The sequence below is a fragment of the Lethenteron reissneri genome, chromosome 57, assembly GCF_015708825.2.
Source record: "Lethenteron reissneri isolate LAM-NWPU_2019-01 chromosome 57, ASM1570882v1, whole genome shotgun sequence".
Lineage (NCBI taxonomy): Eukaryota > Metazoa > Chordata > Hyperoartia > Petromyzontiformes > Petromyzontidae > Lethenteron > Lethenteron reissneri.
In genome coordinates, this window is record NC_083835.1 from 5,854,809 (window position 1) to 5,879,986 (window position 25,178).

Sequence of the window (25,178 nt, forward strand, 5' to 3'; positions counted from 1 at the left end):
GTGACTGCAGGAATTCACACTCGTTGGTTATTTCGTTAAAGTCACGTGGGTAGATAATAAAATTAATTTAATTTCGATTTAAAGCTTTCGTGACTGCAGGGATTCATCTTCTTGGTTCTTTCGGTAAAGTCACGTAGAATGGAAATAATGAAATAATAAAAATAAAACATAATAAAATCATTCTCACGACGTTTCGGCCACAACGCAAGCAGCCGTCTTCAGGTGAAGAGCAGGTCTGTCGAGAAGACACTGGCCGAAACGTCGTGAGAATTGTATTTTATTATGTTTAATTTTTATTATTTTATTACTTACCTTCTACGTGACTTTACCGAAAGAACCAAGAAGATGAATCCCTGCAGTCACGAAAGCTTTAAATCGAAATGTTTAATTTTTATCTCGACAGACCTGTTCTTCACCTGAAGACGGCTGCTTGCGTTGTGGCCAAAACGTCGTGAGAATTATTTTATTATGTTTTATTTTTATTATTTCATTATTTCCATTCTACGTGACCTTTACCGAAAGAACCAAGAAGAAAAATACAATAAATGACGTTTCGGGCGCAACACGAGCGGTCGGTCATCAATCGGATAAAACAAATCGAATCCAGCAGTTCCACTGAGGACGACCGCTTGCGTTGCGATCGAAACGTCGTCATTCATTTCATTTTATTTCTACCCACGTGACCTTACCGACAGAACGTGGTCACCGCCTCCCTTGCCAATTGCACTCGGGATGGACGCAATGGATCTCGATCACATGCGTGGTCTGAGCTTCGCTTGCCAGTTTCAGGTTCACCGCAACGCCACGGGCTGAAGGCCAGTAGCCCACCACCACCACCACGACCACCACCACCACCACCACGACCACCACCACCACCACCACGACCACCACCACCACCACCACGACGACTACTAAGTAGTGAGACTTCACGCGCAGTCGACAACGATCGTCTCCTGTCGCGATCATGTTCACGTCAAGGACAAGTCAACGAGCACGACTCCTTGTTTGTTTATTTATTTATTATTCTTGCAACTGCCAATCCACTGCTGGATGAAGGCCACGGTTGTGGGGGGCGTGGGGGTGGGGGTGAAAGGGGTGGGGGTGCAAGGGGGGGGGGTGAAAGGGGTGGGGGTTAAAGGGGAGGGGGTGAAATGGGTGGGGGTGAAAGGGGTGGGGGGTGCAAGGGGTGGGGGGGTGAAAGGGGTGGGGGGTGAAAGGGGTGGGGGGTGAAACGGGTGGGGGTGAATGGGGGGGTGAAAGGGGTGGGGGGTGAAACGGGTGGGGGTGAATGGGGGGGTCAAAGGGGTGGGTGGGGTGAAAGGGGTGGGGGTGAAAGTGAGTGGGGGGTGAAAGGGGGGGGGGTCAAAGGGGTGGGGGGGTGAAAGGGGTGGGGGGTGCAAGGGGTGGAGGGGGGGTGAATGGGGGGGTCAAATGGGTGGGGGGTCATGGGGGGGGCTGAAAGTGGGTGGGGAGTGAAAGGGGTGGGGGGTGGAAAGGGGTGGGGTGAAAGGGGTGGGGGGGGGTGAATGGGGGGGGTCAAAGGGGTGGGGGTGGGGGGGGTTAAAGGGGGGGCTAAAAGTGGGTGGGGGATGAAAGGGGGTCGAGGGGGGGTGAAAGGGGGGGGGGTGTTTGACCATACTTCACCACGCGAGTCGAGGTGCAAGTGTGGCGATGGTTGTATGCGGTGCGAGCGGTGCGCTAACCGCGGCGCCACCACTCCGGCCGACGAAAGTGCTTCAACATCATGAACTCAGGGACTGTATAATGTACACACAGGTATAAAGCGTTTTGGTAAGTTTTATATATATATACGTGTGTGCGTAAATTCATTAGCGCGTTCAGGATTGCAATACTGCAAGTGCACACTCGCATTGACAAACCTCTCTAAAGACAAAGTTCCCCCATGTAGCCTTCGGCAGGCTGTACGGGCAAGTTCCGTTCGCGAAGGCCGGGCACGGTCGGCTACGTACGGCGCAAAAGAAGTTCAACATACACACGAGGGGGTGGGTGACCACGGCACCACGCCCGGCCGCCTTTGTCTCCCCAAGTTATGATGTTTACTACACACCGCACCGAGTCGACCTAGGGGAGGCCCAGGACCAGTTCGGAGAATCGTCACCGGTGTTGGCCGTGAGCGGGAATCGAACTCGGGTCGCCGGGTTTGTGGCGCTAACCGCTGCGCCACCGCTCCCCCCTCGACCTCGTCTCTCACACACACACACACAAGATGACAACATCGCTGATAAACGATTATAAAATAGTGTTGAGTGTGTTGCTGATAACGTTTAAAGTATCGATAAGAAACAAGTAACGATGGGAAAATTACCCACGGAGTGATTGCCTCGCGATCACGAGAACGCATTTCGTCTCGACAAATATTGAGGATAATTATCGCAGATTCACTCAACTGCAGATTCTACAGATTCACTGCTGATTCTACAAATTCACTCCACTGGTGATTCTACAGATTAACTGCTGATTCTACAGATTCGCTCCTGATTCTACAGATTCACTCAACTGGTGATTCTACAGATTCACTGTTGATTCTACAGATTCACTGTAGATTCTACAGATTCACTGCTGATTCTACAGATTCACTCAACTGCTGATTCTACAGATTCACTGCTGATTCTACAGATTCACTGCTGATTCTACAGATTCACTCCACTGGTGATTCTACAGATTCGCTGTAGATTCTACAGATTCACTCAACTGGTGATTCTACAGATTCACTGCTGATTCTACAGATTCATTCAACTGGTGATTCTACAGATTCACTCAACTGGTGATTCTACAGATTAACTGCTGATTCTACAGATTCGCTCCTGATTCTACAGATTCACTCAACTGGTGATTCTACAGATTCACTGTTGATTCTACAGATTCACTGTAGATTCTACAGATTCACTGCTGATTCTACAGATTCACTCAACTGCTGATTCTACAGATTCACTGCTGATTCTACAGATTCACTGCTGATTCTACAGATTCACTCCACTGGTGATTCTACAGATTCGCTGTAGATTCTACAGATTCACTCAACTGGTGATTCTACAGATTCACTGCTGATTCTACAGATTCATTCAACTGGTGATTCTACAGATTCACTCAACTGGTGATTCTACAGATTAACTGCTGATTCTACAGATTCACTGCTGATTCTACAGATTCACTCAACTGGTGATTCTACAGATTCACTGTTGATTCTACAGATTCACTCCACTGGTGATTCTACAGATTCACTGTTGATTCTACAGATTCACTGCTGATTCTACAGATTCACTCAACTATTGATTCTACAGATTCACTCCACTGTTGATTCTACAGATTCACTGTTGATTCTACAGATTCACTCCACTGTTGATTCTACAGATTCACTGCTGATTCTACAGATTCACTCAACTGGTGATTCTACAGATTCACTCAACTGGTGATTCTACAGATTCACTGCTGATTCTACAGATTCACTGCTGATTCTACAGATTCACTCAACTGGTGATTCTACAGATTCACTGTTGATTCTACAGATTCACTCCACTGGTGATTCTACAGATTCACTGTTGATTCTACAGATTCACTGCTGATTCTACAGATTCACTCAACTATTGATTCTACAGATTCACTCCACTGTTGATTCTACAGAATCGCTCAACTGTTGATTCTACAGATTCACTCAACTATTGATTCTACAGATTCACTCCACTGTTGATTCTACAGATTCGCTCAACTGTTGATTCTACAGATTCACTCCACTGTTGATTCTACAGATTCACTGCTGATTCTACAGATTCACTCAACTATTGATTCTACAGATTCACTCAACTATTGATTCTACAGATTCACTCAACTATTGATTCTACAGATTCACTCAACTATTGATTCTACAGATTCACTCAACTGCTGATTCTACAGATTCACTGCAGATTCTACATATTCACTCCACTGTGGATTCCACAAAGATAAAGATCCCCCGTGTAGCATTAACAGGCTCTCGGGGCAAGTGCTGTTAGCGAGCATCTACAAAGGCTGGCTCGGCACACGAGGAAGTGGGTGGCCACAGCACCACGCCCGGCCGCCTTTGTCTCCCCCGTGGCGATGTTTTACTACACACCGCACCAGGTACTCATTTGAGGCTGAGTCGACCTAGCGGAGGTCCAGGACCGGTTCAGATAATCGTCACCTGGTGTTCGCGGGAATCGAACTCGGGTTCGCTGGGTTTCGTAGCGCCGTAGCGCTAACCGCTGCACCACCGCTCCCCACTCACCCATTCGCCACGAAGTGACGGTGACGTCACCAGGGCGCCTGTGCCAGGCCAGGTGCACTTTGAGGCTATCGCGTGAAGCGTCGAAGGCTCGCTGCTGACAGGAGGAGGTCTCGGGACAGACCCTGCAGGTGCCATGGGTTGGCTGACTGAGATGACCGGTAGATGCACCACCAGCTGTAACCCCCCTACTGTGCCAGGCTAGGTGCAGGTCTCGGGGCAGACCCCAGGTGGTGCAACGGGTTGGCTGAGTTGACCGGTAGATGCACCACCAGCTGTACCCCCCTACTGTGCCAGGCTAGGTGCATTTTACCCGCCCGGCGCTCCGCTCGTTGTTGTTACCACCACCACCACCGTCACCGTCACCACCTCCATCAAAAGAAACCCCCCACAACTTAAAACTTAATGATTCCGACAAATATAGCCGCATACTTTCGTTCATTCACCGCTTTTGCTCTTTTTGAAAAGTTAACTTTGTTTAATATTCTTCTAGTACTCGAACGCGATACGCCTCCAATGTATATCTATATATAAATGCCGCCTGCCGTATCATTCGTAACGATGGCAAGCGGCGACAGCATTTATTTTCTTTAAACAGCTTGAACAACAACAACAACAACAATAAACAAACAACAACAAACAACCACAACTCACAGCCACTTGCTACTGCTTCATAGCAACCAGTTGAACGCAACTACGGTGATCATAGCGACGGAGGTTGCGAGCAACGGGCGGATGTGGTGGTCGTGGGGTGCGGAATTGCCCTTCCGTTTGTTGACGGTGTTGGGCTGTACTCCCGTGTCACCGGCCCGCTGTTTGACTGCAGGCGCCGAGGTGACGGGAGGAGGTGCCAGACCACCGTTGGATCCTGGATGTTGGGTTGAGGTGGGGGGGGGGTCGTGACACGGGGGGGTGGGGGGGAGGGGTGGGGGGGAGGGAGCAGGGGGGGGGAATGGTGACACGGGGGGGGAGGGGTGGGGGGAGGGGTGAGGGGGCGGGGGGGGGTGGAATGGTGACACGGGGGGTAGGGGGGTGGGGGGAGGCTTGGGGGGGAGGGATAAGGGGGCAGGGGGGGTGGAATCATGACGCGGGGGGTGGGGGGGGGTGGGGGGGGAGGGGTGAGGGGGAGGGATGAGGGAGCAGGGGGGGGTGGAATCATGACGCGGGGGGTGGGGGGGGGGGGGTGGGGGGGGAGGGGTGAGGGGGAGGGATGAGGGAGCAGGGGGGGGTGGAATCGTGACACGGGGGGGGTGGGGGAGAGGGGTGGGGGGGTGAGGGGGCAAGGGGGGTGTGAAATCGTGACACGGGGGGGTGGGGTGAAGGAGCAGGGGGGGTGGATTGGTGACACGGGGGGGGGGGGGGGGTGGGAGGAGGGGTGGGGGCAGAGAGGGGGGGAGTTGAGACGATGTGGGAGCTGCGAGTGATAAGTTTCACGGCGAATAGTTCAGAGAGCGAGAACATTATTCGGAGAGAATGATCCAGCCCGTGTCGTGCCCGTTTAGTGCCCCCTCTATGCAGCCAAACAGAAGCTGCTTTGGCATGCGGTGGCTGGGCATGCGGGCTAAGTGACCCAGCCAACGCAGCCTCGCCTGCCGGAGGAGCTCACTGATGGGAATGTGTCCAGATCTATCAAGGATTTGTGAGCGCCTCGCACAATCCAGCCTGGTTAAACCCAGGACGGATCGTCGGCATGCCAGCCTGAATGTTTATAACGGGCGCAGCTGTTGCATTAGAGGGATCCACGTTTCATAAGCAGAGAGAAGGGATGGCATGACTGTGGCCGAGAAGACCCGAAGCTTCGTGCGGAGCAACAGACCAGGTAGATTCCACACAGCGTTAAACAACCGACGTCAACGTGACACTTTTTTTGCTGATTGGCCGTGTCGGGTGGTGGAGGGTTACGACACATTTATAAATAACGCGATCTAAACCCAAAAACGTTGATTATGAATAATATTGGTCGCGAAAGCCTATGTGTTAAACTAACCGATGAAATTAAAATTAATTAAACTTTTATTAATTTACATTTTTTACCTACGTGACTTTACCGAAAAAACCGAAGAGTATGAATCCTTGCAGTCACGAAAGCTTCAAATCTAGAATTAACCGATGAAAAGCCAATGCCACCTGACTGATTTGGAGACCTCTGCTGTCAAACCGGAGCTGGTCATAAGCGCACTGCCCAGATCTGTGAAACTCTCCACTCTCTACACAACTGCTCCATCACCAATGGGGAGTTGAAAGATTGAGTGAGCAGCAATCACCAGACCAAGAGGGAGACCTCCTTCAACTGCACCCGAGCATCGACCAGCCTCCCATTGTTTATGTACCAGATGGAATTTCCTCCTGTACAGCCATGGAAAGCTTCTCAAACTACGTGGTCAAAGATCATGTTAAATAATGTGGGAGCCAGAGGACATCCCTGTCGCACCCCAAGGTGAACAGGGAATGGCTCTGACTCCTGGCCACGTAGCTTTACCCGTGCCTGCCCACCATCACCAAGGCCCTTAATGATCGTGAGCAGAGTAAGGGACTCCGCAAATACAGAGAACTGTCCACAGCCCTGGCCTGTATATGGTATAATAGGCCTTGACCAGGTTAAGAAAAGCAGAGATGTAAGTCCTGCTGGAATTCCCTACACCTCTGCTGTAGCAGACATAGAGAGAAAATGGCGTCCGCGCAAGACTGCCCTGGTCTGAAACCACATTGGGGCTTCGCAAGCCTCTCCCCAGCGTGCCTTGGCAAGGCAATGTTCAATAATCCTTGCCAGGACCTTTCCCGGCACACTGAGAAGATAGATGCCCCTATAGCTGTTACAATCTGTGCAGTTTCCCTTCTTAAAGACCACCAGGGCATCCTTCAAATCCTGCAGAACCTATCCTGTGTTCGTTAACAGATGTGATGTCATGTAGGGAAGTCTGCACACAGTTTCCACCCTCTCTCAGCATTTCACTTGGAGGATCATCTCTGCCTGGTGCTTTTCCTGGTCTCAGGACCCCGGATCGCCCCTCCTACTTTCTCCACAGATGGCACCTCTGTGGAGAAGGAGTGGCTACTTCTGCCAATGTTTGTTGTACCGCACCTCTAGAAGGGGCATCATCACCTCGCCCCATGACGTTGTCTGAGCTGAGCGAATTCCCTTCCCCCAAGACCTCACAGAAAATGTTCAGCAAACCTACATACCTGTTCCTGGGGGTCGGAGATCGGATGACTGTTCTTTTCCTTAACGGTGGCGCTGCAAATTACTTTTTTGATGGAATCAAAGAGTGATTTGTGATTGTGGGCTACTGAGGCTGAGTCCATCACCTCAGCAAACCCGCACCCACCACTCATCCTTGCAGCGCGTGCAAAGGCTGCGGTGATCCTCATCATTCCCTGATGTTGCAGATGACGTGAGTGGGCCTGTCGTTTTCTCTCAACCAGCCGAAACACCTGCTCCTTCAACCAGGGTTTCTTGGGAAGTCTGGACCGCGTACCCAATGTAGCTATTGCAGCTGCATGGGCCACAGTCCTGAACCTCATCCATTTCCCCTCAGCATCAGAAGGAGGGGGCGGGGGGACGTTGCCAACCCTAGCTGCAAGCGATATTGAAATTCCTGCTTGCAACTATACTCAGCTAGGCTGAGACCAGGCTATTGAGGGTTTGAATGGGGTCTTGGATGGACACCCACCACCGGAGTGGAGGAATGGCAGGCGCATCTTACAAATGATACGTCGATGGTCAGTGCGCAGATCAGCTCCACGGTAGGTCCTGGTGTCAAGGACATGGGCCCGCATCCGCTGTTCCGTCACTATGTAGTCCAGCAGATGTTCTCACTTAGACCTGGCGTGCATCCATCACGTGGTGTGGATGTGCCGCTGCCACAACAGCGTGTGCATAATTACAAGCCCACGGGCTGCACAGAAGTCTAGCAGCCTCCTACCATTATTATTGAGCTGATCTGGCCCATGCCTTCCGATCACTACAACCCAGGTGTCTGCGCCATGACCCACTCAGGCATTAAAGTCACTCAACAGGATGACTCTATCCCGAGGGGCTACTTTAGCTAGCAACTGGGACAGGAGGTTATGGAAGGCGTCCGACTCATTTGCCTTGCCTGCATCCCTCCACTGATGTTCATCTTCGGTGGGGGCATAAGCAACCACCACCATTCCTCTCCTCCCGTTGATGGGGAGGTGAGCCCACCGTAGCCTGGGGCTTGCAGCTTCCCACACCTCACCGCCACGCTCCCTCGTCCCCTTCATTCTTTTGTTCAGAATAAGAGCCACTTCATGTTGTCTGGCAGTCTCCTACCCCGAGTAGAGGACTGTCCACCCTGCATTGTGACTGGAGCCAGAACCAGTCGACCGGACCTCCTGAATACCGCAGAAATCCCAGCAGTACCAGTCCAGCTCCCGACAGAGGAGTGGTAGCCTCTCCTCTGCGGCGAGCGTCCCGAACATTCCACGCAGCCCTTCGCAGTGGTTTTTTTGCCTTTTCTGGAGGAATTCCGAGGGTGCGGATTCAGTCTCCTGGCTCCGCCAAATGGGGTTTGGCCAGGAGACGTCATAGACGCACACACGTACACACGTACATGCACACACGTACACGCGCACACGTACACACGTACACGCACACACGTACACGCACACACGTACACGCACACACGCACACACACACACACGTACACACACACGTACACACACACACACGTACACACAAACACACGTACACACACGTACACACACACGTACACACACACACACGTACACACACGTACACACACACGTACACACACACACACGTACACACACGTGGCACACACACGTGGTACGCACCGTGTCGCCCCCCGCGCTGCGAGCCCTCCACTCCGTTGCCGGACCCCGCGCAGCCATCCTCGTCGTCGCAGTCCCCGCTGGCCCCCTCCCTCGCTCCCCCCCTCGCTCCCCCCCTCGCCCCTCCCCCCCGGCACAGCCAAGCCGCCTTCGCTGGACCGGATCGGCGGCCGCCCCGCCCCCGTGACCCCCCCCGTGCCCCCCGATCCTCCCGCCCGCAGCATCTGAAACGGGGGGAACGGGGGGGGGGGGTAGAGAGGTGGTGGTGGGAGGGAGGGGGATGAGGGGGAGGGGTGAGAAGCGAGGGAGGGGTGAGAAGGGAGGGAGGGGGAGGAGGAAGAAGGGAGGGGGAGGAGGAGGGGGAGGGGTGAGAAGGGAGGGAGGGGGATGAGGGGGAGGGGTGAGAAGCGAGGGAGGGGTGAGAAGGGAGGGAGGGGGAGGAGGAAGAAGGGAGGGGGAGGAGGAGGGGGAGGGGTGAGAAGGGAGGGAGGGGGATGAGGGGGAGGGGTGAGAAGCGAGGGAGGGGTGAGAAGGGAGGGAGGGGGATGAAGGGGAGGGGGGAGAAGGGAGGGAGGGGTGAGAAGGGAGGGAGGGGGAGGAGGAAGAAGGGAGGGGGAGGAGGAGGGGGAGGGGTGAGAAGGGAGGGAGGGGGATGAGGGGGAGGGGTGAGAAGCGAGGGAGGGGTGAGAAGGGAGGGAGGGGGATGAAGGGGAGGGGGGAGAAGGGAGGGAGGGGTGAGAAGGGAGGGAGGGGGAGGAGGAAGAAGGGAGGGGGAGGAGGAGGGGGAGGGGTGAGAAGGGAGGGAGGGGGATGAGGGGGAGGGGTGAGAAGCGAGGGAGGGGTGAGAAGGGAGGGAGGGGGATGAAGGGGAGGGGGGAGAAGGGAGGGAGGGGTGAGAAGGGAGGGAGGGGGATGAAGGGGAGGGGGGAGAAGGGAGGGAGGGGTGAGAAGGGAGGGAGGGGGAGGAGGAAGAAGGGAGGGGGAGGAGGAGGGGGAGGGGGGAGAAGGGAGGGAGGGGGATGAGGGGGAGGGGTGAGAAGCGAGGGAGGGGTGAGAAGGGAGGGAGGGGGATGAAGGGGAGGGGGGAGAAGGGAGGGAGGGGTGAGAAGGGAGGGAGGGGGAGGAGGAAGAAGGGAGGGGGAGGAGGAGGGGGAGGGGGGAGAAGGGAGGGGGGAGAAGGGGGTGTTGTGGGAGGGAGGGGGAAGTAGGGAAGAGGAGTGAGGGGGGAAGAGGAGGAGGGGGAAGGTGGAGGGAGGGAGAGAGTGGCGGGGGTGGGGGGGGGGAGGAGGAGGGAGGGGGAGAAGAGAGGGGGGGATAGGGGGAGGTCGATGAGGAAGAGGGAGAGGGGGGAGAGGAAAGATGGGGGGGGGGTAGAGTAGGAGGGAGGGCGAAGGAGGAGGGAGCAGGTGAGAAAGGAGGAAGAGGGGGGGGGGGGTAGAGTAGGGGGAGGGAGAAGAAGGGCTGGGAGAGTAGGGAGTGGAAGGGGGTGGAGAAGGGGGGGTAGGAGGATGGATGGAGGGTTGGTGGAAAGGATGAGAGGGGAGGGAGTGGGGGGGGAGGAAGGAGGGGGGGGGTGAGAAGGGGCGGGGTAAGAGGGGGAAGGGGGGGCGAGGAGGAGGGAGAGGGGAGGAGGGGTGTCTATGTCTGTGTGGGTGTGTGGTGATTGCTGACAGCATTTGCCCCAACAGCCTGATAAGGCTACACGGGGGATCTTTGTCTTTGTGTGTGTTGGTGTGTATGTGTGTGTGTGGGGAGCGGTGGTGTAGCGGTTAGCGCGCTGCGCTATGAACCCGGCGACACGGGTTCGATTCCCGCTCACGGCCAACACCAGTGACGATTATCTGAACCGGTCTCGGGCCTCCCCTAGGTCGACTCAGCCTCAAATGAGTACCTGGTGCGGTGTGTAAGCATTGCCACTGGGGAGACAAAGGCGGCCGGGCGTGGTGCTGGCCACCCACCCCCTCGTGTGCCGTTGCGGCCTTCATAGGTGCTCGCTAATAGCACTTGCCCCTACAGTCTGTTAAGGCTATACGGGGGATCTTTGTCTTTATCTTTGTGCGGAGGAGCGACGCTCACAACAACGAGCGGAGCGCCGGGTGGCTAAAGCACAGCAAGTTGGCACAGTAGGGGGCACAGGTGGTGCATCGGCCAGTCATCTCGGTCGTCTCGGTCAGTCGACCCGTGGCACCTGCTGGGTCTGCCCCGTGACCTCCTGCCAGCGGGCGTTCGACACTTCACGTGGTAGCCTCAAGGTGCACATGGCCTGGCACAAGCGTTGTGGTGACGTCACCGCCACTTAGTGGCGAATGGCGGTTGTTGTTGTTGTGAGTGGTGTGTGTGTGTGATGGGTGTGTGGTGTGTGTGGGTGTGTGATGGGTGTGTGGTGTGTGGGTGTGGGTGTGTCTCTGTGGGTGTGCGGGTCTGTTTGTGTGGCGTGCCGTGCCGGCATTCATAGGTGCTCGCTAACAGCACTTGCCCCAACAGTCTGTGAAGGCTACACGGGGGATCTTTGTCTTTGTGTGCTCGAGCCGCACCTGATTGAGTTGCTGTAGCTTGTGGGCTATGAGGGTGACGCCGGGCTCCACGGAGCGCACACGCAGCTCCGGGTTGCGCTGCTGCTCCTCCAGGCTCGTGCCAACCACGAGGCGCTGGTAGCTGCAAGGCAAAGGCAAAGGTCTATCCCCACCACCCGTATAGCCTCGATCGACTGTTGGGGCAAGTGCTGTTAGCGAGTAGCACCGCCTTTGAAGGCTGGCACGGCACACGATGGGGTGGGTGGCGAGCGCACGCCTGGCCGAATTGTGTCTCTGTAGTAGCGATGTTTATACCGGTTGAGGCTGAGTCGACCTAGGGGAGGCTCATACGAAGATCAATGAGAATCGCACAGAGAACAATGAGACTCACACAGAACAATGAGACTCGCACATAACAATGAGACTCACACAAAGAACAATGGGACTCACAGAGAACAATTAGGCTCACACAGAGAACAATGAGACTCACACAGAGAACAATGAGATTCACACAGAGAACAATGAGACTCACACAGAGAACAATGGGACTCACACAGAGAACAATGAGACTCACACAGAGCACAATGAGACTCACACAGATAACAATGAGACTCGCACAGAACAATGAGACTCACACACAGAACACTGAGACTCACGACTCACACAGAGAACAATGAGACTCACACAGAGAACAATGAGACTCACACAGAGAACAATGAGACTCGCACAGAGAACAATGAGACTCACACAGAGAACAATGAGACTCACACAGAGAACAATGAGACTCACACAGAGAACAATGAGACTCGCACAGAGAACAATGAGACTCGCACAGAGAACAATGAGACTCACACAGAGAACAATGAGACTCACACAGAGAACAATGAGACTCACACAGAGAACAATGAGACTCGCACAGAGAACAATGAGACTCACACAGAGAACAATGAGACTCACACAGAGAACAATGAGACTCGCACAGAGAACAATGAGACTCGCACAGAGAACAATGAGACTCACACAGAGAACAATGAGACTCGCACAGAGAACAATGAGACTCAGAGAGAACAATGAGACTCACACAGATAACAATGAGACTCACACAGAGAACAATGAGACTCACACAGAGAACAATGAGATTCACACAGAGAACAATGAGATTCACACAGAGAACAATGAGACTCACACAGAGAACAATGAGACTCACAGAGAACAATGAGACTCACACAAATAACAATGAGACTCACACAAATAACAATGAGACTCACACAGAGAACAATGAGACTCACACAGAGAACAATGAGACTCACACAGAGAACAATGAGACTCACACAGAGAACAATCAGACTCACACAGAGAACAATGAGACTCACACAGAGAACAATGAGACTCACACAGAGAACAATGAGACTCACACAGAGAACAATGAGACTCACACAGAGAACAATGAGACTCACACAGAGAACAATGAGACTCACACATATAACAATGAGACTCACACAGAGAACAATGAGACTCACACAGAGAACAATGAGACTCACACAGAGAACAATGAGACTCACACAGAGAACACGGAGAACAATGAGACTCACACAGGGAACAATGAAACTCACACAGATAACAATGAGACTCACACAGAGAACAATGAAACTCACACAGAGAACACATAGAACAATGAGACTCACACAGAGAACAGTGAGACTCACACAGAGAACAATGAGACTCACACAGAGAACAATGAGACTCACACAGAGAACAATGAGACTCAAAGAGAACAATGGGACTCACACAGAGACTCACACAGATAACAATGAGACTCACACAGGGAACAATGAAACTCACACAGATAACAATGAGACTCACACAGAGAACAATGAAACTCACACAGAGAATACATAGAACAATGAGACTCACACAGAGAACAATGGGACTCACACAGAGAACAATGAGACTCACACAGAGAACAATGAGACTCACACAGAGAACAATGAGACTCACATAGAGAACAATGAGGCTCACACAGAGAACAATGAGACTTACAGAGAACAATGAGACTCACACAGAGAACAATGAGATTCACACAGAGAACAATGAGACTCACACAGAGAACAATGAGACTCACACAGAGAACAATGAGACTCACACAGAACAATGAGACTCACACAAAGAACAATGAGACTCACACAGAGAACAATGAGACTCACACAGAGAACAATGAGACTCACACAGAGAACAATGAGACTCACACAGAGAACAATGAAACACACACAGAGAACAATGAGACTCACACAGAGACCAATGAGCTCACACATAGAACAATGAGACTCACACAGAGAACAATGAGTCTCACACAGAGAACAATGAGACTTACACAGAGAACAATGAGACTTACAGAGAACAATGAGACTCACACAGAGAAAAATGAGGCTCACACAGAGAACAATGAGGCTCACACAGAGAACAATGAGGCTCACACAAAGAACAATGAGACTCACACAGAGAACAATGAGACTCACGCAGAGAACAATGAGAATCACACAGAGAACAATGAGACTCGCACAGAGAACAATGAGACTCACGACTCAGACAGAGAACAATGAGACTCACACAGAGAACAATGAGACTCACACAGAGAACAATGAGACTCACACAGAGAACAATGAGACCCACACAGAGAACAATGAGACTCACACAGAGAACAATGAGACTCACACAGAGAACAATGAGACTCACACAGAGAACAATGAGACTCACACAGAGAACAATGAGACTCACACAGAGAACAATGAGACTCACACAGAGAACAATGAGACTCACACAGAGAACAATGAGACTCACACAGAGAACAATGAGACTCACACAGAGAACAATGAGACTCACACAGAGAACAATGAGACTCACACAGAGAACAATGAGACTCACACAGAGAACAATGAGACTCACACAGAGAACAATGAGACTCACACAGAGAACAATGAGACTCACGTACACAAACATACAAAACAAGAACCGTGTGTCTTATAAGTATGGATGACAGTCGCCGAGTGTTTAACACACCCAATGATTAACTCACTCACCCACTGCTCCACCCACTCACCCACTGGTCCACCCACTGCTCCACCCACTCACCCACTGGTCCACCCACTCACCCACTGGTCCATCCACTCAATCACTGGTCCACCCACTCCCCCACCCACTCACCCACTGGTACACCCACTCACCCACTGGTCCACCTACTCACCCACTGCTCCACCCACTCACTCACTGGTCCACCCACTCACCCACTGGTCCACCCACCCACCCACCCACTGCTCTACCCACTCACCCACTGCTCCACCCACTCATCCACTGCTCCACCCACTCATCCATTGCTCCACCCACTCACCCACTGCTCCACCCACTCACCCACTGGTCCACGCACTCACCCACCGCTCCACCCACTCACCCACCGCTCCACCCACTCACCCACTGCTCCACCCACTGACCCACTGCTCCACCCACTCACCCACTGCTCCACCCACTCACTGGTCCACCCACTCACTCACTGCTCCACCCACTCACCCATTGCCCCACCCACTCATCCATTGCTCTACCCACTGCTCCACCCACACACCCACTGCTCCACCCACTCTCCTACCGCTCCACCCACTCACCCAGTGCTCCACCCACTCACCCACTGCCCCACCCACTCATCCACTCATCCATTGCTCTACCCACTGCTCCACCCACACACCCACTGGTCCACCCACCCACCCACCCCCTCACCTCTCCACCACCTCGTTCCCGTCCCAGCAGAGGGAGCCGTCGGGCGCGGCGAACTGCGTCTCGCAGAGTCGCTCCGGCAGCGTGGCATAGAAGCCCTCGTACACGGGCAGGCTCTTCCTGAACTCCCTGCAAAGACAAAGGTCCCCCGTGTAGCCTCAACTGATTGCCGGGGCAAGTGCCGTGAGCGAGTTGCAGCAACCTACGGAGGGCCGGCAGCGTGGCTTAGAATCCCTCTTACGCCGGGAGGCTCTTTTTGAACTCCCTGCAAAGACAAAGGTCCCCCGCGTAGCCTCAAATGATTGCCGGGGCAAGTGCCGTGAGCGAGTTGCAGCAACCTACGGAGGGCCGGCAGCGTGGCTTAGAAACCCTCTTACGCCGGGAGGCTTTTTTTGAACTCCCTGCAAAGACAAAGGTCCCCCGTGTAGCCTCGATCTATTGGTGGGGCAAGTGCCGTGAGCGCGTTGAATGCAACCTTTGAAGGGCCGGAACGGCACAGTAGGAAGCACAGGTGGTGCATCAGCCAGTCGTCTCAGTCAGTCGACCCGTGGCACCTGCTGGGTTAGCCCCGTGACCTCCTGCCAGCGGGCGTTCGACACTTCACGTGGCCTCAAGGTGCACATGGCCTGGCACAAGCGTCGTGGTGACGTCACCGCCACTTAGTGGCGAATGGCGGTTGTTGTTGTTGTTGTGTGTGTGTGCGTGTGGGGAGCAGTGGCATAGTGGTTAGCGCTAAGCTGCGCTACGAACCCGGCCGCCCAAGTTCGATTCCCGCTCACGGCTAACACCGGTGACGATGATCTGAACCGATCCCAGGCCTGCCCTAGGTTGACTCAGCCTCAAATGAGTACCTAGTGTGGTGTGTAGTAAACCTCGCCACTGGGGAGACAAAGGCGGCCGGGCGTGGTGCTGGCCACCCACCCCCTCGTGTGCCGTGCCGGCCTTCACAGGTGCTCGCTAACAGCACTTGCCCCAACAGTCTGTCACAGCCTACACGGGGGGTCATTGTCTTCGTACGAACACAAAGACAAAGATCCCCCGTGTAGCCTTTCACAGACTGTCGGGGCAAGTGCTGCTAACCTATGAAGGCCGGCACGGCACACGAGGGGGTGGGTGGCCAGCACCACGCCCGGCCGCCTTTGTCTCCCCAGTGGCGATGCTTACGACACACAGCACGAGGGACTCATTTGAGGCCGAGTCGACCTTAGGGGGAGGGGGGGGCAGGACCGGTTCAGGTCGTCGTCAGCGGTGTTGGCCGTGAACGGGAGTCGAACTCTGGGGGGGTCTCTCTGCCCAGTGACGGATACTCAGCGAAACGTTGCGGTCAGTCTCATAGTCAGTACCCTCGCACCCCCAGCCCAAACATCATACAACACACACCACACACACACACACACCACACACACTACACACACACACCACACACACCACACACACAAAGCACACATCACACACTACACCATACACACCACACACACCACACACACCACACACACACACCACACACACACCACACACACCACACACCACACACACACCACACACAACACACACACACCACACCACACACACCACACACCACACACACACACCACACACACCACACACCCACCACACACACACACCACACACACCACACACACACACCACATACACCACACGCCAATGCTTCACACACCCACACACACCACACACACACCACACACACACACCACACACACACACCACACACACACACCACACATACATCCCACACACACCACACAGACCACACCACACCACACACACACACCACACACACACCAGGTACACAACACACACACACCACACACACACCACACACTCCACACACACCACATCCACCACACACACACCACACACACACCACACACACCGCACACACACACCAACCACACACCACACGCACCAACCCCCCCCCCCCCCCCCCCCCCGTGGCTTCAAGTAAACACAGAACCACGTCAAGGCGGCGGCAGCAGCAGCAGCAAGAGAGGCGAAGCTCAACAACATCCATCAAGGACGCTGCCCCGTGACACAAACAGGAGATGCCGTGTCACGGTCCACCCGCTCTCGCTCCACTGCTGGATGACTCACTCACTCACTCACCCATTCACTCACATACACCCCCCCACCCCACATGCTCACCCACTCACTCATCCACACACCCACCCACACACTCACCCGCCTACACACTCACCCATCCACTCACCCACACACGCACAGGCACATCTACCCGCACACTCACTCACCCACACACTTACCCACACGCTCGCCCACTCACTCATCCACCCGCTCACCCACTCACTCAACCAGTCACTTACTTAATCCACCCACTCATTCACCCACCTACCCACTCGCCCACTCACCCACCCACCCACACACTCGCCCATTCACTCAACGACTCACCCATCCACCCACTCTCCCACTCGCCCACTCGCTCATCCACCCACTCAACCACTCATCCATCCACTCAACCCCTCACCCACCCACACACCCACTCATTCACTCACCCACTCACACTCACTCAACCACTCACCCAGCCACTCACCCACTCATCCACTCACCCACTCATCCACTCACCCACTCATCCACTCATCCACTCAACCACGCACTTCAGAATCAGAAGAACCAGGGGTGTATTTCCCGCCGAGTAAAGCCGTGAATCTAAGAAGCTCTTTCTTATCCTAGGGCTGACTCGGCCGGCAGACAACATCAAAGCATTCCGCAAATGTACAGACCATATATATGTGTTTTTCTTAAACAAACAAACTTAACGATAACAGCGAATGTGGTGGAACATTACAATTTGCACTTCTTAAACTTGAGCGATTTTATTTCTAAACAAGTCGGGTTTAGATGAGGACAGAGATGGGGGGGGGGGTGAGTGGGGGGCGAAATTTCGTCGGTTCCGAAACACTTCGGGGGCATACGAAACCAACGCCGCTGCTGGGCCCTCCGCCAGGTCGGCTCAGCCTTAAATGAGTACCTGTACCTGGCGCGGTGAGTCGATTGAAAACTCATTTCTTGAAGCGCTGCGTGTTAAGTTTGCTCTCATTCCCACGCAGCTCCCATTAGCAGGGTTGGCTACCTGCCAACATACACACGTGGCCTGCAATTCGCTACGAAGTGGCGGTGACGTCACCACGGCAGCTTGTGCCAGGCTAGGTGCACTCCGCCGAGGGAGGCCACGTGAAGAAGTGTCGAAGGCTCGCTGAGAGGTCACGGGACAGACCCAGGTGGTGCCATGGGTTGACTGCTGTGCCAGGCTAGGTGCAGGAGGTCACAGGACAGACCCAGGAGGTGCCATGGGTTGACTGCTATGCCAAGCTAGGTGCAGGAGGTCACGGGGCAGACCCAGGTGGTGCCATGGGTTGACTGCTGTGCCAGGCTAGGTGCAGGAGGTCACGGGACAGACCCAGGTGGTGCCATGGGTCGACTGCTGTGCCAGGCCTCGGTGCAGGAGGAGGTCACGGGACAGACCCAGGTGGTGCCATGGGTCGACTGCTGTGCCAGGCTAGGTGCAGGAGGTCACGGGACAGACCCAAGTGGTGCCATGGGTTGACTGCTGTGCCAGGCTAGGTGCAGGAGGAGGTCACGGGACAGACCCAGGTGGTGCCATAGGTCGACTGCTGTGCCAGGCTAGGTGCAGGAGGTCACGGGACAGACCCAAGTGGTGCCATGGGTTGACTGCTGTGCCAGGCTAGGTGCAGGAGGAGGTCACGGGACAGACTCAGGTGGTGCCATGGGTTGACTGCTGTGCCAGGCTAGGTGCAGGAGGAGGTCACGGGACAGACACAGGTGGTGCCATGGGTTGACTGCTATGCCAGGCTAGGTGCAGAAAGTCGCGAGTTCGATTCCCGCTCACGGCCACCAACACCAGGTGACGATTATCTGAAGCGGACCTGGGGCCCTTTCCCTAGGTCGACTCAGCCTCGAATGAGTACCTGGGGCGGTGTTGTGGTAAACATCGCCACTGGGGAGACAAAGGCGGCCGGAACGTGGTCGCTAGCGGCCTTCGTGAGCCGCTGCTGCTATCCGCTACGAACAGCACTTGTCCCCAACAGTCTGTTAAAGGCTATACGGGGGATCTTTGTCTTTGTTACTCACAGCAAGAGGTTCCGCAGGGAGCGTGGCTTCTTGGGGCGGTCCAGCCACAGCGGCAGATCGCTGTGAGACACACACACACAGACACACACAGACACACACACACAGACACACACACACAGACACACACAGACACAGACACACAGACACACACAGACACACACACACAGACACACACACACAGACACACACACACAGACACACACACACAGACACACACACACACAGACACACACAGACACACACACACAGACACACACACAGACACACACACACAGACACACACAGACACACACACACAGACACACACACAGACACACACACACAGACAAACACACAGACAAACACACAGACACACACAGACACACACACAGACACACACACAGACACAAACACACAGACACACACACACAGACACGCGCACACACACACGCACGCACACACACGCACATTCGTACGCACAGAGAGACACAATGTAAGGAAGTTGGGTGAAAAAGATGACACTGCTTGATATGGCAACAGCTGTAGCACAAAAACACAGCAGCTGCATAAGAGTCAACAAGAGCAGCAGAAACAGCAACAGCGTTATCAGCAGTAGAAGCAGCAGCAGCAGTGATAGAGACACCCTGACCCAGGGCTCGAACCCAGGATCATAACAGCAACAGTAGCAACAGCAACATCGTTATCAGCAGTAGAAGCAGCAGCAGCAGCAGTGATAGAGACACCCAGACCCAGGGCTCGAACCCAGGATCATAACAGCAACAGTAGCAACAGCAACAGCGTTATCAGCAGTAGAAGCAGCAGCAGCAGCAGTGATAGAGACACCCGGACCCAGGGCTCGAACCCAGGATCACAGCAGCAGTAGCAACAGTGTTATCAGCAGTAGAAGCAGCAGCAGCAGTGATAGAGACACCCAGACCCAGGGATCGAACCCAGGATCATAACAGCAACAGTAGCAACAGCAACAGCGTTATCAGCAGTAGAAGCAGCAGCAGCAGCAATGATAGAGACACCCTGACCCAGGGCTCGAACCCAGGATCATAACAGCAACAGTTGCAACAGCAACAGTGTTATCAGCAGTAGAAGCAGCAGCAGCAGCAGTGATAGAGACACCCTGACCCAGGGCTCGAACCCAGGATCATATCAGCAGCAGTAGCAACAGCAACAGCGTTATCAGCAGTAGAAGCAGCAGCAGCAGCAGTGATAGAGACACCCTGACCCAGGGATCGAACCCAGGATCATAACAGCAACAGTAGCAGCAGCAACAGCGTTATCAGCAGTAGAAGCAGCAGCAGCAGTGATAGAGACACCCTGATCCAGGGCTCGAACCCAGGATCATATCAGCAGCAGTAGCAACAGTGTTATCAGCAGTAGAAGCAGCAGCAGCAGCAATGATAGAGACACCCTGACCCAGGGCTCGAACCCAGGATCATAACAGCAACAGTAGCAACAGCAACAGTGTTATCAGCAGTAGAAGCAGCAGCAGCAGCAGTGATAGAGACACCCTGACCCAGGGCTCGAACCCAGGATCATAACAGCAACAGTAGCAGCAGCAACAGCGTTATCAGCAGTAGAAGCAGCAGCAGCAGTGATAGAGACACCCAGACCCAGGGCTCGAACCCAGGATCATATCAGCAGCAGTAGCAACAGCAACAGTGTTATCAGCAGTAGAAGCAGCAGCAGCAGCAGTGATAGAGACACCCTGACCCAGGGCTCGAACCCAGGATCATAACAGCAACAGTAGCAGCAGCAACAGCGTTATCAGCAGTAGAAGCAGCAGCAGCAATGATAGAGACACCCAGACCCAGGGCTCGAACCCAGGATCATATCAGCAGCAGTAGCAACAGCAACAGTGTTATAAGCAATAGAAGCAGCAGCAGCAGCAGTGATAGAGACACCCAGACCCGGGGCCCAGAAAAAAAAATCTAAATTTTAAAACTAATTTCCTGGCTAAAATATGTAAAAAGTTCACTAACACATAGGATGGAATTTTTAGTTAATTTTTACAATAATGTCTAATAGTTTATTGTATTACATTGCTCTGTTTTTTTATTTTTTTACCTTTTCTCGTTTCACTGTATGTCATGGCGGAGATTAGGGATACGTAAAGTACAACCAAAACCACAATCATATGAACACAAATCTATTTTATAGCAATATATTGGGGGAGGGGGGGGGACATTATGAGCATATTTGAATATTGGGGGGCGGGGGGAGATGTGTGTGTCCTTCCCCCCAATAAAAATATGATGATTACGGCCTTGGCTTCACCTGAATCTGGCGTTCGTGATGGGAGGCCGCGTCTGCTCAGCGGCGAGAGACGTGAAGTCCTTGTCCTGATCAACGCCCCCCGCTCCGGCGGGCGGAGGTGGCCCACACGACTGAGCCACCTGCAAACACAGAGGACACATCATCAACAACATCATCAGCATCAGCAGCATCAGCAGCATCATCAGCAGCATCAGCAGCAGCAACATCATCATCGCCGTCAACAACATCATCATAATGAGCGGCATAATCATGATCAGCAGTAGCAGCAGCAGCATCATCAGCAGCATCAGCAGCATCATCAGCAGCATCATCAACAACATCATTAGCATCAGCATCATCAGCACCAGCATCAGCAGCAGCAGCATCATCATCGTCATCAACAACATCATCATAATGAGCGGCATAATCATGATCAGCAGTAGCAGCAGCATCATCATCAGCAGCATCAGCAGCATCAACATCATCAGCAGCATCATCAACAACATCATTAGCATCAGCATCATCAGCAGCAGCATCAGCAGCAGCATCATCGCCATCAACAACATCATCATAATGAGCGGCATAATCATGATCAGCAGTAGCAGCATCAGCATGATCTTCAGCATGATCATCAACATCATCATCAGCAGCAGCAGCAGCATCAGCAGCAGTAGCAGCATCATCAGCAGCATCAGCAGCAGCATCATCGTCATCAACAACATCATCATAATCAGCAGCATAATCATGATCAGCAGCAGCAGCATCAGCATGATCATCAGCATGATCATCAGCAGCAGCAACATCAGCAGCAGCATCATCAGCATCATTAGCATCAGCAGCAGCATCATCAGCAGCAGCAGCATCAGCAGCAGCATCAGCAGCAACATCATCATCATCAACTACATCATCATAATCAGCAGCATTATTATGATCAGCAGCATCATCAGCATGATCATCATCATCATCAACAGCAACATCAGCAGCATCAGCAGCAGTAGCAGCATCATCAGCATTCGTTGTGAAAACCCAACGCAGAACATCCCTCTGAGTTTTGATGATGATACACTCACTACTCTGCTACTGATGATGATGATACACTCACTACTCTGCTACTGAAAATGATGATACACTCACTACTCTGCTGCTGCTGATGATGATGATACACAGACTACTCCGCTGGCTCCTGACGACGCGGTTACTATCTGAGCTTGACATAGCTAGAATTGTGACATTGTAGCTGCTGCTCTGCATCAACATCAGCATCCATGCGGAAGAGGAAGCATCACCATCAATTATCACGAATGATCGATCATGATCGTCATCAGCAATTATCACCAATCATCGAACATGATCATCATCGTCAATTATCACGAACCATTAATCATCATCATCGTCAATTATCACGAATCATCGATCAGGATCATCATCAATTATCACGAACCATCGATCATCATCAGTTATCACGAATCATCGATCATCATAAATTATCACGAACCATCGATCATCATCAGTTATCACGAATCATCGATCATCATAAATTATCACGAATCATCGATCATCATCATGATCATGACCATCATAAATTATCACGATTCATCGACCACGATCGCGATGATCATCACCAGGGTCATCAGTACCCAGTCGTGTGCTGATACTCATGAAGCTGGCCGAGCAGGTGAGAGCGTTGCAGTTTAAAAGGGTAAAAACCCACTACTATATTTTGCCACTGGTAAAAGATATCTCATAGTGTAAATGCTTACCCCGAGCTCTCAATACACTGATATTGCACTGTGTTTGAGTTGTACGCCTTCTGGTGTCATCTGGTCCAACAACAATGGGGACTAGGCTCTAAAGAAAGCCGTCTCGGGTGTGGACCAATCAACTTCAAGGACAGTGCATATTATTATCATTATCAGAGTTGCTTCTTTTTGTTAGCTTTTTTGACTACTTGTGTTGTGGTTATTGCAAACATGATGCCTTGAATAAAGGCGTCAGTTTTGTACCAGTTTAAAAGGGTAAAAACCTACTACTATAGCGTTACAGAGCTTCGCTGGTTCGAAATCCAACGCCCGCCCTGGTTAATACTGCGGCCGTGTGTGCAGTAACGGGGAGTGTGGGGGGGGTGGGCGTGAGAGGGGAGGGGAGTGCGAAGGGGGGGGGGGGTGTTGTCTGGAGGGGGGTGGTGGCCGCGCTGGGTATTTGAATAAACAGATTGGTTTGGGGAAAACGAGCGCACTTCCCCAACTCCTGACAGCCTCACGCAAACACGCGCCTCGCACAGCTGCCAGTAGTCCACGCGTGCGTACGCAGAGTGCACGAACCCTTGTTGACACAGTGGGTTCATGCACGTAGGCTGATGCAGTTCCACTACATACACCGTGGGTTGTACAGATTCACCGCGACGTAGACTCTAGAGATCCCACAAACACAATGATTTACACCATTGGAACCTCATTTGCCAGTAAAAAAATATGATGATTGGTTTTTTTACCCTTCTATCTGGCAACAAAACTGACACTTTTTTTTACAAGGAGTCATGTTTGCATTGACCACAATACCTGCAGTCGTAATGCAAACAAAAAACATAACTCTGATAATATATGCACTAAATTTCGATTTAAAGCTTTCGTGACTGCAGGGATTCATCTTCTTGGTTCTTTCGGTAAAGTCACGTAGAATGTAAATAATAAAATAATAAAATAAAACAAGCAGCCGTTCTCAGGTGAAGACCAGGTCTGACAGACGCTGTCTCCCCGACAGACCTGGTCTTCACCTGAGGACGGCTGCTTGCGTTGTGGCCGAAACGTCGTGAGAATTATTTAATAATGTTTTATTTTATTATTTTATTATTTCCATTCTACGTGACTTTACCGAATATATGCACTGTCCGTGAAGTTGATTGGTCCACACCCGAGACAGCTTTCCTTAGAGCCTAGTCTCACATGGGTTGGAAAAAAAAAACAATTATCAAACACAATGATGATGATAATGAGTCGATCGTGGGGATGCTCAGGACCGATTCAGATAATCGTCAACGGCGTTGGCCGTGAGCGGGAATCGAACTCGCGACGTTGGGTTCGTAGCGCAGAGTAACGCTCGCCGCTACGCCGCCGCTGATCACACACAGACACACAAACTCGCAAGAAAAGATCCCCCGTGTAGCCTTCACAGACTGTTGGGGTAAGTGCTGTTAGCGAGCACCTATGAAGGCCGGCACGGCACGCTGACGTAGACTCACACACACACAGACCACACACACCACACACACAAACTCACACACACACACAGACCCACACACACACCACACACACAGACCCACACACATACCACACACCCACCACACACACACCACACACACACCAGTCACAACAACAACCGCCATTCGCCACTAAGTGGCGGTGACGTCACCACGACGCTTGTGCCAGGCTATGTGCACCTTGAGGCCACGTGAAGTG

The 25,178-nt window shown here is 52.9% G+C and overlaps 1 protein-coding gene across 1 annotated transcript in view; it reads right to left on the bottom strand.

Moving 5' to 3' along the window:
- Positions 1-1,127: 1,127 nt before the first annotated feature.
- The window catches only part of LOC133357268 (glypican-5-like), a 47,679-nt gene continuing 23,628 nt past the window's right edge, over positions 1,128-25,178 (bottom strand). Inside the window, exons 4-9 of the mRNA XM_061575132.1 lie at positions 21,745-21,863; positions 19,477-19,536; positions 15,355-15,480; positions 11,611-11,731; positions 9,080-9,300; positions 1,128-5,129 (exon numbers count right to left, since the gene is read on the bottom strand). Of these exons, the coding sequence (XP_061431116.1) occupies positions 5,063-5,129; positions 9,080-9,300; positions 11,611-11,731; positions 15,355-15,480; positions 19,477-19,536; positions 21,745-21,863 (714 nt within the window). The 3' untranslated portion in view covers positions 1,128-5,062. The remainder of the gene's footprint in view (positions 5,130-9,079; positions 9,301-11,610; positions 11,732-15,354; positions 15,481-19,476; positions 19,537-21,744; positions 21,864-25,178) is intronic.